This window comes from Branchiostoma belcheri, unplaced genomic scaffold, assembly GCF_001625305.1.
Source record: "Branchiostoma belcheri isolate BF01 breed outbred unplaced genomic scaffold, Haploidv18h27 scaffold11, whole genome shotgun sequence".
In the NCBI taxonomy this organism is placed as follows: Eukaryota; Metazoa; Chordata; class Leptocardii; order Amphioxiformes; family Branchiostomatidae; genus Branchiostoma; species Branchiostoma belcheri.
In genome coordinates this window covers 2939313-2953113 of record NW_017802491.1, presented here as the reverse complement: position 1 = coordinate 2953113, position 13801 = coordinate 2939313, and the positions used below count along the sequence as shown (strand labels likewise).

At 41.4% G+C, this 13801-nt stretch overlaps 1 protein-coding gene across 5 annotated transcripts in view; it reads right to left on the bottom strand.

Moving 5' to 3' along the window:
- Positions 1-5326: 5326 nt before the first annotated feature.
- LOC109484823 (small G protein signaling modulator 3 homolog) overlaps positions 5327-13801 on the bottom strand; it is a 54838-nt gene continuing 46363 nt past the window's right edge. For 2 of the 5 annotated variants that reach the window (XR_002141093.1, XR_002141092.1), the window contains exons 26-29: positions 12354-12448; positions 8888-8960; positions 7871-8141; positions 5327-6819 (exon numbers count right to left, since the gene is read on the bottom strand). Coding sequence is in view for 3 of the 5 variants with exons in the window: in XM_019788189.1 (XP_019643748.1) it covers positions 6745-6819; positions 7871-7897; positions 8115-8141; positions 8888-8960; positions 12354-12448 (297 nt within the window). In the remaining 2 variants the exon portion in view is untranslated. The remainder of the gene's footprint in view (positions 6820-7870; positions 8142-8887; positions 8961-12353; positions 12449-13801) is intronic. The other 3 variants (XM_019788189.1, XM_019788196.1, XM_019788200.1) reach the window with 3 other exon arrangements.

Genomic DNA, 13801 nt, shown 5'->3' with positions numbered 1-13801 from the left:
GTCAACAGTGCCATGCGCCACGCACCCCTCCCAACATATAAAGCGGCGCAGTGTGTCGGCCTCGCATACGATTTTAGTTTATAAGCTTATCTTTCAAAAAATACCACCTTTTTGTCTCTTTCCATGAACATTTTTTCCACAGTTTCATTCTTAAAATGCTGTATATGTCGTAGGGGTTACATAATGTCCATTTTGAAGCCCGAAAGAGCCGAAATCGCCAATTTTTTGTCGCCATTCCAAGGGCGCCCATCCCTCCCACCGAAAAATGGGTCATTGGCCTGTCAGCACGCTGTATTTAGCTTACTGCGGCGCTATTTAGAAAAACAGGCCGGGGATATGTCCAGTAAAAAGAACAGCCAAAAAGAACGCTAAGATTTCGCGCGAGTAGGGGTCACGTGACTCACCCAAAATGGCGGATGGCGTGGCTTGTTTACGAGCGGAGAAAGCTGTGCGCTTTGCGCCAGCATTTGGGCCGGTAGACGATCTTTTTCACGGCCGTATCCTACGTAGATTTGCAGATGAAGGTTTATGGACTATCCTGAGACCTTATTGGAGAAAATCTGCCGGGGTATTCTGGAGTTACGGACTTGTTTTTTAGGCCTACCCCCAGAGGAGATTGACGATCAGCAAGATCACAACACTGAAAAAGTTATCGCGCGATACCGGAGTAGATATCCCTGGAAAAAAAGCTTGCCCGGACGTGGTATGGGATTATGAGCGAGTATAATTTTGTTGATTATGTGAATTTACGTTGCACGTTGTCCTAGACTTGTGGAAATAATTTTCACGCACGACGTTCTATGTTCTATCTAAAAAGTACGGACTATTTCTGTAAATCTGTTGGAACTGATTTTTTTTGTAAGCGGCTACTATTTGCTGTATGCTGTAAATCGTAAAAGATTATTGGTAGCAGTTACCGTAAGATTATGTAAAAATTCTGCTGAAGTTTGTAAGTATCGTATTTTTTAATAAAAACGTAGATTTTATAAAAATTACTAGTAGTTCTTATCATGTCTGTTCACTAGAACGTAACGTTAACGTTTAGTAGTTACAAACGTGTTGCAGTCGATACAAACTCAGAACAATAAGACAGTGCACAGGTAGAGACGCGTTTTTATTCGGTAGAAAATTACTTAATGAGTTGTCTGTGAAAATCATGAAAGAACACAAAGGATAACGCCGCATAATGACGGCCGAGTATGAACTAGCAAGCGCGGCTCTTTATGCATGCAGTGACCCGGTCCGCCAGGCCGCTCATAACTAAACCAAGATCTAACTTGTGGCTCAAAGCAGACAGCTTCGTTTCTTTTGGCAGTCGAATGTTTTTATATAGGAAGTTGTCAGATTATTTCTGGCGTTTTTGGTGATTTGTGTGGCTGCATATCTCTGGTTGTGTGTTGCAACTTGACAACATTTTGCCGATACGAAGTGTGATAAACAATGGAAACGGCTTGTGTTTTCAGAAAATTATTATTCTTTGCATTTGGCAGGTTTTTACCCAAGACGTTTTGCAAACAACTGACATCAAACGCTCAGTAAAACTCTCTTTTCCAGTGTCTTTTCCCTTCCCAAAAATTATGAAAGTGAAGCTCTCAGTTTACGTAATGACCAGCGAGCCTGATTGGTCGAGCGGCGGAGTAGCTTTTAAAAATAATGTGCACACCCCCACTGGGGCCTGGCTGGAGCGTGAAAAAAATGCTCAATTTGGCGGTCAATTTGGCGGCCAAAATGTGGCCATAGTGACAAGACGAAAGAAAATTATAAAAATAGACCCAAAAGACTACCATATCAGATAGAGTTCGTAGTATTTCTAAATATGCCTCAGCTATCCTTCTGGACCACCTTAATGTGGGAACTTGAGTTGCTGTTCCTCTCTTTCACGTGCTTTCTCAAGTTCACGAAATGATATCATGTAATGTACATACCCACCCACTTCCTCTCATTACCACACAGAGAATGAATATCACGGTCACGATATCAGAACACATCATCACACTTCTCCGGGACGGAAACAACAAGGCCACAGATAGCGACAGACGGTCATGTTTTCAAACCCTTGTCCTTCACCACAACTGTGTTCCGACTGGCGGCTGAGGTACACACAATGAACACGACTTTCCTTCCGTGACGTCACCACCAGCCCTGGAATGCGGCTCCCCTCCCAGAGTAAACTGGCTCCTTCTTGATAACAAACCTGACCTTTGACAGCCTACCACAAGGTCAAGGATTGAATCTGGGACGTTGCTTCTATCGTTCAATGTCAACAGATTGTCGGTACAACTTGGCAAGAAAACAAGGCAAGCGCCAGGCGAGGACACTACAAGTCCTTGATGCCGAATGTAGTAATCTGGAACAATGACTAGCTGGCGTCCGATATAATTTGTGTGTCTGTGCTTGCACGGCATTTCAAGGATATTAGCTCTTCCTGAAGTTCAAGTACAGCATTATCGACAACTGTTATGTCTTGTTAGTGAACTCGGGTTCCAAGTCACGCCACCCACGTAACACATGCTGGACTATCTTGTCACCAGAGATTTCAGCTATCTTAATAATGGCCCTGAGACTGAGGACAGCCATTGTTCAACCTGTAGGTCCGGATAGCGAAGTGTGCCTTTCTATCTGTGAAATGCAAATATCTTAGACCGATAAAAACCGCTAAAAGAAAAAAGAAAAATACCTTACTGTAGAAGAATACACTGATACTTGACATACAAATGTACATAATCAATACATACTCCGCATCTAACCCTTGTCCGACATTTATCACTGCTTCACAAAGATTAAATAAAAGAAAGAAAGGAAAGAAAGACACAAGAGAAAACAAAAAACATAAATAGATGATAAAAGGAATGTGCAAGATGTTGTCACTTAATAATTTGGTGTTTTTCCGTCCAGAGACGACCCTTTGCTTCATCACAACAGTTAACACTACCGAGGAACTTCAAACCCCTTGATGGTTAGTTTTTCCCACGGACATGTTAGCTTTCCTCCCACACAGGAAGTGAAGTTCAACACCATGTCCTAAATCAGGCACGATATTCCCACAGTGGTAGAAATACCGTCCCGCGGGTGGCCAAGGTTCCCAAGTAAACATCAGCCCTTTGTACCGGGGTGCATGTCGGGTAGCAACCAGATGTACAGGCCAAAAATAACATGTCCACACAACAGGTGTAGGTGACAGGTGTCATCTCGAATAGACGACCCGGGAACATTGTCCAACAGTCAGAGTTGCGTCATGAGAGACACGGAACACCCGAACAGAAGAATCGAGGTAACCTCCTGTTACAAACATAGAAACTGTCTCCACAATAGGGATGACCTTGAAGGAATGCGTCAAGTGTAAGAAAAACGAGCGCAAATGATTCCCTTAAAAGTTGTGGGGTTCAGAAGGGCGTGAGATTGGGATAACCACCTTCAGACTCTGGTCTATCTGTGGTATCGATGACTGGTGGGGGGAGCGGAAATGCCGTTTATAGATAGTAACGTTTTCCCACGAGAATTATAAATACACGATTTAAACCAACCATAAACTTTCGAACTTGCATGGACTCGAGCGTTTTCCGTAAGGACAAGTGAGGAACAGGCGCAAAACAGATATTTCATGGAAGAAGCGAAACGGACGTAATTTATGAAGAAATCTAGCTGTCCTTAACCACCTGTCCAGTATGTCTGCTTTGCCGGTTCAGCGGCCAAACGTTACAAAATCTTGGCATCCCAAATGAAGTGACCTCGGATAACCCGCCAAGCGATAGACGGAGTCAAAACATACAGCGCCGTCAGGTATTAGCTGTGTCAACCTGGAAGACCCCATGAGCTAACCTTGGTCGACATCCTTTTTACAGGCCTTGGGTAATTTGCTGAAGAACCCGGATGATGACTGGGAGATACTGTATTATAGGTGAATCGGATTTTGTGCTTTGCAAAAATTTTGTCATCCATGTCGGTCCAGTTACTCCTGTAATAACTGAAGTTGTAAAATTGTCACAAGTCATTATTAAGTTCAGAGTAGTTATGAATTATAATGCCAGCCTCCATAGACTCAGCATGGGGCACCTGCCAGCCTCTCCTACAAGGCTTGCTTGTCACGCCCGGCGTGCCAGGTACACTACAGGTAGTGGCTACACGCCAACTTACAATGTCTGTGATCTCAGTAGTCTAAGTAAAGGTCCAGAACAATAAAAACAAAGAATTCATAATGGATGTATATAGTCTAGTGTCTACGAACACTGCTTTGGGACGATTTAAACGCAATGCGTAACTCTTGTAGTTGTACTAGCATCGAGGCTAAGACTGTTCAAAATCAATTCTGCCAGATTTAGAAACAAATAGTCACAGTGTCAGTGTCAAGGTCCTGCATCAGCTACTCCCACCAGTTCCCATAACCCGGCACACTACATCTGTGGGGAGGTACCAATTACGGATATACTCAGCCCTCTTGGGCAGGTATGTACTATGTTAAGGCCTGGTAAACGCCATTCATATGTCTACGATAAAAACAACTAAGTTTCATTCCTTTGCTTTGGTCTTACATAAAACTGGATGAGTTCCCAAAAAGTATAGCCTTTCTAACATTAACAATAATGAGTCTAAAATCTACTGAAAATTCAGTTTTCTTTCCTGCTGCAATGGGAAGGAATTAACAACCTTTCATCTGAAGCATGTGTGACAGCCCTTGTAGCTTGCCAAGATAGTAAACTTTGTTATTTCCATCAGTTGTGCCTCTAATAACCTGACAATTTAAGAAATCAGGAATTAACCACCGCTTGAACAGTTTCCAGTCTACTTCGAAATCACCTTAGTAAACAATGACAGTGAATACATATTGGAATTGCTTGGTGCAAAGTTCGAAAGTAAGAGTCGGACATCTGTGCAGCAGGTATTACAGATGTATAGGACTTAGGGTTGTTGACAGACAGACCTTAAGACCTTCCTGTGACATCACAGCACAGGAGACTTTGGAGAAGTCCACAGTAATCCCAGCTATGAGCCAGAGGCATACAGCAGACAGGCACAGGGAGAGTATTGGAAGTGATCAAAAAGTCTGTGTTCAAAACTGTCACTGCACGGATCCATGTTTCCACTAAACGTGGATGTTACTTGTACAGCAGGCATCAGACACATATATATATACATACATGCGAGAGAAATAGCCAATAAGTTCAGTCCATACTGTTGGAGGTTGGTGGGGAAACATAACTACGGTAGCTTCCCTTCTGACAAACGATGGACCAGGCTGTTAGTAGTATCTATACTGATGGTCGTGGTAGACACAAAGTCTATACTACATCAAATGGGCTTTCCTTTAAAAACGATTCAAACAGAAATGTTGCTCTAGCTCATTGTACTTTTTATTTTCCTGAACCCCAGCAGACAACACTGTTGGAAGAGCTAGGATAACACAGATCTCTGGAGTATATTATATTACTATTGCAGCATATAATAGGCTTCTTACAATTCAAAATATACATTCTGCTGTCTGAAAATTATCTCAGTCACCGTTGTACATTCATAGCCTTTATATATCCATCAACCAGTAGGCACATACCTTGCAATACTGTTATTCTAACATTGCAAGAATGGTTTTCACTTCCATTCATTGGTTTTGGCAAAACTTCATTAGTGGTCATTGCACTGTCACCTATACAGAATAACATAGAATTCATAAGACAGCAAAAAATCAAGAATCAATTTCTACATGTTTGTTTCACATGATCATCTGGTGTCCTTTCATATATAGGAAGAAAAAGGAGAAACAGAAAATACAAATATGTACATTTTCATCTGCTTCTAAGCTGCATACATTCTTCTTAATGTTAACTAAAGGAAGTAAACACCTAGTGCTTTACATGTCATATCTGACTATGGTGACATCTCTTTGGCCAAGGGAGAAGTTATTTTTCAGGGACATTCTTAGAAGCTAATTGAGCTATGACAAGAGTCAAATCCTACCTATAGATCAAATGATATCTAATAAGACTACCTATTCTAGTAGGAAAACAAGCATCCTAGACTTGAGTTACAGAGGAAGCATAGTTGTTGGTGAACAAATACTGTGGTTACCAGTACTTTGCATGCACTTTTCCATCAGCTATTCATAAAACAATAATCTTATTTTACAGCTGGAATTCAAAATCGTTTGATTTTGGAACTGAAGCTAAGCACAGCTGGAACTTTGGCATGACACTAAAGAGAGCAATAACACTGACTTATTTTACAGCAACTTAGCTACATGTATATATATAGGTTACCACCATAATACAGAATTCATATACTTTCAAGCCAGCTACCTCACAAATATGGAATACTGTGATACCTTGGAACATCTACTGGTGAGAATGTTGGTCAGATAGTTGTTCAAGACACAACTGTCAGCCAATCATATGGCATCTGCACAGACAGTCTTATGTACAAAGCTTCAATGTAACCTAAACTGTCCTGCAAGCCCTGAGGTAAACTAAAGGAAGCCTGTGTTGAGATCTAACTGGAAACTATTCTACATAACAAACTTTTACCTAAATTGGGAAGATTTCACACTGTGCTGTTTTCAACATGTTGTAGATGCACTGTCAGACACTGTGTTCTGTTGTAACTGTTCAAGCAGACTGAAGCTAACAAAGTTTGAATATTTGGACCAGTGACTGTGAAGTAAGCAAATAAAGAAATCTTCATCTGTAGTAGCAGATCCTGGTTGGGCGGTTAGAATTCAGTAGACTGTTGCATGATGGGAAGCATGACATCAGTTGCTCACAACTCCCAGCTAAAGAGATGATGCTTGACCAGCATGTCCCGTACACCTTCCTTCAGAGGCTGGGACACCTGCTAAACAAACACAACACAACACAATTAAAACAGGAATACAAGACACAGGTTTTAATGCTGATCTGTTTCCGTTTCGAGAGAGGAAGGGCCGTCCTCCAATGTGTGGTGAACCTTATGCCTCATGTTGTTAAAGTTTGGAGTTAGTGTACTTGGTTGCAGTCACCAGTTGGCTTGTTCCAAACACAGGATGTGACAGAACAGCTGTAGTTGAGCTGATGCTGATCATAAGTATGGTCAACCTGGTGTTACTGGTTACTAGAAATTCCAGAATATGAGACTTATGAGGTACCCTACACCAACAATCCTGTAGGGAGTTGCAATAGGATAGTGCAATTTGCAGAGAGAGAAAATGACAGAAATTACAATGATAGCTGAGCAGATGGTAAAGACAATCATTTAGTCTGGAAAGGATAATATGAACATCCCTGTCAGTGTCAGTATGCTTTTTTTTGTTGGGCTGGTCCTTTTGTCAAATTGGATTTTCAAACATGTAATTTCTTTATCAATAGCCCTGCACAATGTACCTTCAAAGCTAGGCACAGTTGGGTAATTTCAAATAACAGCAAAAGGCATTTTTATGCTCATCTCTGTGGGACATTTAAAATCAACAGCAGCATGTTTCATTAACTGAAATAAACACAGCAGACCCCCTGGATGCATGACTGACAATCTAATGGGATAGACGCAAGCATCCACGCCTTCTTGGGGGGACTCTCTTGGGGGTCCATTGGTGTTGCCAAAATGTACCTCAAAATGACTGACAACAAACATGGCAGGCGCACCCTTGATGTAACCAATCTTGGCTTCGAAGCCACATAAAAGCATGGAGACTGACACATGAAATCACACACGGCTACGCACGAATATTACTACACAAATGCGTCATCAGCGAACGTCATCACCTCACTCTGTTACAACACCTAAGACGTACAAAATAGAGACTATTATGTAAGATACTATTGACCGAGCCGTTAGTTTGTTATGTGATACAGTGCAGGGATGGATGACAATATATAACTGTGCACATCTAGCTGTAAGCAGGAGGCCTTACTTGGTTCTGAGTCACCTCTCCATATTTCTGAAAAGAAATCAACAGTATTATGATACATTCACATCATTCAAGCTCAGTGTTTGGTCATCATCACATAGACACAGCTGCTACTCAAACATACAAGGGGTTGATATAACAGGACTACAGCACTTTTGTTGGAACAATTATGGGTTAGTTTGCTACAAAACAGAACACTGGACATGACAGTTAGATGGGCAAACACAGACTTATCCTTTGGTCTTACTTGGATCTGATGTTCTTCCCCATATTTCTGAAACAGACCAAAGGCATCATGATGCGACAACAATTTCTACTCAACCTTTTCATCTTTAAACAATCCTTTACCCAGCAAACTTTAAAGGCATTTTCATTGACAATGGGTTATGATAAGAATGGCTATGAAGGGGTACAAACAACAGCTGTGGAAAAGTTAGCTCGTTCCAATACAACTTACACCTTACAGCCTTATAAAAATACATCTACAATGTATCAATAGAGCAGACCTATTGACTGCTGGGTGGTTGTAGGTTTAAACAATACATTAGGCTGTGTGCCTTTCTCTTTATGCATCTTTGGATCGCGTTAGTGGAGGAAAGGTATAGATAGGGCATGCAGGCTACAGATTCTATCAATCTGACCAGGTGGCTTCAAGTGTGAAACACAAACTCGTCAGTCTAAAACTTTAGGACAGATACTACCATGGAGGATCCCTGTGGTGGCAGCTCTTATGAGAAACCACCTGTTACATCCTCACATTAGGGAAGTTTCCTCTGGGCACCTTTTATTCTTAGGATTACATACATGTTTAACAGCCATTACTTATAGAAAGGTGAGCTAAATTAAATGCTTCTTTGAGAAAAAAATTATATCCTGAATTAAACTGCTGGTCAATGAGACTTAACACTCCTGATGAATTCTTTGATTGGTCCAACCATTTTGTTTCCCCATAACTGCCAAGCTGTAGTATGAACACCCCCAAGAGCCAATGGTCTGCCCCACTACAGAGCTGACACTTACAGTAGGAGCTGCCTCCTTCTTGTTGGGCAACTCCCAGTCCTGAGACAGGTTGAAGGAGAACTTGGACAGAAGTCTGCAGAAAGGAAAAACAAACCAAATGGTTGTACATCTAGGACATCCACAAGTTTAATGCAAGTTGGAAAATCATGAATAAATAGCAACAACAGCTCTGTAGTTCCATTGGCAGCAGCTTCACATGAAAAATCATATTAACGTCCAGCATGTCCTTCATCCTTTGACATGACTACTTTTGAGCAGGGTGCTGGTGTTCATAAAAAAAATGTATTATGTATCATGTACAACAACAGGAAATCAGGTAACATTTTGTGCAGGTCTTATCAATGAGCTACAACCCAACACCTTCCTTCTGACACAACAGCTTCAAACCCTCAGGCTACGTATGTGTCTGACGGTTTGTAGGTTTTCCTGGGCTAATCTCATAAAGCTCACAGGTATGTTGCTACTTCCTTGCCTACTTAGGAACTAAAGCTGAGACTGTGGACACAGGATAAAGCTGTAGACCAGCTCCAGTATTCACTCAAGATGTTTTTAATTTAAACTTTATATTCAGTGGATGCAATTTTGTACTCTCGGAAAGACAGGGACAGAAACCGGGGCATATGACAGAAAGGCCACAAATCTTCACCCACCAACCTCTACTTGGAGAGTAACAATTTTTCCGCTTTAGCACCTGAGCACCCTCTTTTCTAGATGCTACCATTACCTTACATTCTATTTGGTGTAGCCGGTGAATACTGCAGATTTAATTGAAACTGTAAAGGTCAAAACTTGTTTTGGTTTCCCTGCAGCTGATGCAATCTAAAAAGTCAAGTTCTACCAAGAGAGAAGAGGGCAAAAGTCAACAGACGATCCCTACAGATGCTGTTGTGATGACAACATCTGAACTTTACAGCAGACGACCCCACCGACCTCCTTGACATTCTCCTGCCTGACCTGGAAGTTTTCTCCATCTGTGTGTTTTTCTCTTGGCCCATCAGCCAATACAGAAGGCTTCTGGGCTTTGCACATTCAAAAGGGTTCTTTTGTCTGGAGTTGTGTGTGGCTGGTGATGCATTCAGGTAGAAGACATGGTGAGGGGGAGGCAAGCATGCACAAGTATTTAGGTCAGGCCAAATAAATTTAATCATCTGTCTAAGGTACCATCTCCTCTGTTTTCTAGGCCACTGAGCAATACAAAAAAAACTGCCTCACAGACATTAGAGCTAAAAGTTTGATATGTAGACAGTTAAGGACAATGCCTTACTGGCTTCTGCAAAATTCCCAGACTTGGTCGTTTCAAATGAGATACTACATGGGGACATGTAGAAAACAATTTTTCAATATTCACATATTTCTTTAATTCTTTCATCCTATTCTGACATTATCAAACAAGTAGCTGGATTTATCTGACCCCAGGGGTGTCCTGCCCCAATAGACCAAACAGCTACAAGCAAAGAAGCTGGAATATAAGATTACCTTATATTAGGCTTTGGTATTTCTGCTGTGTCATGGTTTCTGACCAAAATGCCCAATATGACTCAGTAAATTTGAGTTGAGTCAGTGTCATTTTGAATTCATAAGATATTCTGTCCTAGATCATCTTCTTCTTGAACTCTAAAATTAACAATTAAGGGGAAAGTTGTTTACAATCAGTAACATGCACTGAGGGACATCTGACATGTCTGAACGTAGGGCCTCTGCTTCCCCTAACCCATCTGTGTTATCTGTCTGAGACAACCTACCTTCCCCCAACCCATCTGTGTTATCTGTCTGAGACAACCTACCTTCCCCCAACCCATCTGTGTTATCTGTCTGAGACAACCTACCTTTAGAGGAAATGTTTCAGTTGGAGCTTTTTGTTATCCCATTGACCCTGAACACTGGCATATCCAAAGCTAAAATGTTCTCAGCATTTAAATCCAGTAGCAGGTGACTGCACTTGAGACAGAAAACCTGCAAGCTTCACTGGAAACCAATCTCAGCATTTCTTTGTTTGTGGACTTTTCCTTTCAGAACACTTAAGTGGATGCAAGCCCCAAAGATGTTGACAGCTAAGCCATCTTAAAGATGTAAGGCACTTGAAATGGATTAGCAAAGGCCCCCATTATTGCCAGGTGGGGAGGCAGAGGAATTAGGTCAGCTACTGTGCAGCCTTCAAGCTAGTAATTTAGATGCTCTTTCCTTCTCTTGCATCTCAAATGCTTTTGGCTTCTTAAAGTTCAGAGGGACAAAGACTGGCCACCACACTAACACACCATGACTAAGACCTGGGGTGAGGAACAGTCAGAACACAATACATCAGCTTGCTGGTTGTGATTACACCAAGAAAGGATCATCAGGGGGGATTATGTTGAGTCAATACAACAAGCCACGAAAACAAGGATTGAACAAGTCATTGAACTTTTGATAGCTGTCATAGTGTTTTTTGTGTCACCAGCACGGTTCAGAGGTAAACTGACTAAATGCATTTAAGACCGGAAATTTGAGGCTTAGGTCTCTAAATAGCACACAAAAAGAGCATGGACTATGGAATTGAATTTCTAAAGTTGAACACAACACACAGGCAGGTTTTAAACTGAATGTAATGGTTTTTACAGCTCCAGATTTCACGTGGTCTTGACCAAAAAATGTTTTATGCTTTCAGTGCAGTGGACATGAGGACAGGGTCATGTTGGTTGTGCCTCAGCAGGCTTCATCGTTCCGTTGACTACCTCTTGTGAAGTAAACATTCCCTTAGAAGTGCTTCAAAGGTTGTCCAGACATGATTGGGTTAAAGATATCCAGACTGGGAAGAACTGAAAACATACCATTTAAATGACACAGGCAATCTTTGCATTCTTAGTCTGCTTCTGTTGAGCACTTCACCAAGGGATGATCACTTGACAATGGTGAAGTTTTCCAAAATGTGGGTCAACAGGATTTTGTAATACATGTACTAGAGTGATATTTGTGTCTGATAACCAGACACTCACCTTGGCAGTTTGGGCCAATACTGACCACAAAGCTGGCCATTGGGTGCAAAACAGCATTCGTCAACAATGCAGAAATTACTTGAGTTTGTATTGTCGTCAGCTTCCTTTGTGACTTGCATCCTGTGGAGGGTATTGCCTCAACAAGTCAAAGTGGAAAGTGAAATAACTATTTGTGGTGGTTGTCTAAAAATCAACACCAAAGCTGTCAGTCATGACCAAAAGTAACCAATGGACTCTGACTCGTGCATTTGTGGGGAAGAGTGTTTAAGACAAGCATAAGTTTGATTTGATCTCTCATCATTCTAACTACTGCTAGAGTCATGATCATGACTTGTTTTTCCAAGTTGAAAGAAAGAAAAGTCTCCGTTGCCTTCAGAAAATCATGACCATATTGTTCAAAGGGATACAGCTTAAAATGTCGAAACCTTCCCATTTTTAGGAGCTTCAACCTTGTAACAGAACCCAAGCCCTACAGGCAGGTTGTAAGTTCTGACCTGAGCTCACACTTGATCTGCACCCATCCCGGGCTGCGTAGGAAGGACCAGCTGTGGTACCACTTCTCCACAGCAGGGTCACAGGAGCACAGCGCCTCCAACCACAGGTGCAGCACCTGCTCACTGCCAGGCACAAACAAACACATCATTACCAAAAGGTCAAAACTTGAAGAAGCTTATCTTTATAAGTCTCCTGGCAGGAGAATTGAACATTACCTGGCAGAAATTACTCTTTCATCATAGACTTGGCATAAGTCAGGGATTAATTATACTAAGGCTACAGACACTGTGGATTTGCTGGCAGCACAATGTTGAGCATAAGAACATTGACATAGATTAATTGCACTGCATTAATATCATGTGAGATGAGTTACATGTATTTACATTCTGAGATTGGAAGATACAATGTCTATACACAGGACTTTAATCAATAGGTAAATCAAACACTATTGTATAAACATCTACTGGTAGTGCTAGTATAATAGTGAGGATGACATTTGCATTTCATTTGCAGAAATTCAAACCTAGATCTGCTGATCATTCTATGGTATTTGGTTTCTCAATAGCCAGTAGTTAGACTTTCAAAACAAATCATGCAAGCTTCACATATATCAGAAGCATTAAGTCTAATTCTATGTCTACTTACTTTAGTCCATAGCAGATCCATGATCTAAACTGGTGAGGCAGGACAAGACATGACATGATGTGGTCAGTGGGGAGAAACATTCAACATGTCATCAATGGTGCATTCAGTTAGAAACTACACTACAACTCAGACAAACAAGCAGCCAAGACAACTACTGTAAATTTTGCTGTGTTACAGGATGGCGAGGGCTTTGATATCTCTAGCCAATAATATTATAATAACAGTTATATATGCCTTTGGTAAGGCATGATGAAGGCATTGTTATATGGAACGTAAGTTGATGCCAATGATGTTATTGTTAATGTGTTGTTTTCTGGTTGGTATGTATTTGGGAGGTGACAGAGGGCTGGTACAGAGAGGATACCTTCACGTCCATACAGGCATGAGCTGTGTCATGGGTCATATTCACAGACTGCACGGCCTGCAATAGAGATGTAAATGTACACATTGTATTACAGAGTAGGTCATAAAATTCTGAACACTTCTCTAAACTTTACTGAGCGTAGATGTACAGTAACTACAGCAAGTCAGACAAGGCAAAAGTGATGGCCTGACCTACAAAAGGAGTTAATATTCATATGCGCAGACAATTTTCTTTAATACATGCACCTTTAGACAGGAGGTGCTAGACCAATCAAACTACATGTAGGGACCCATGTATACAGGTGTAAGCAGGTGGACAAAAACAAGGAAAATTCGTCAAGGGGTCAAGGACTTACCCTGTAGAGAAGCTCCTCTGGAGTCAACACCTTACCATCTTCATCCAACCTGCAGGACCAAAAATCATACACTACTTAGAAAA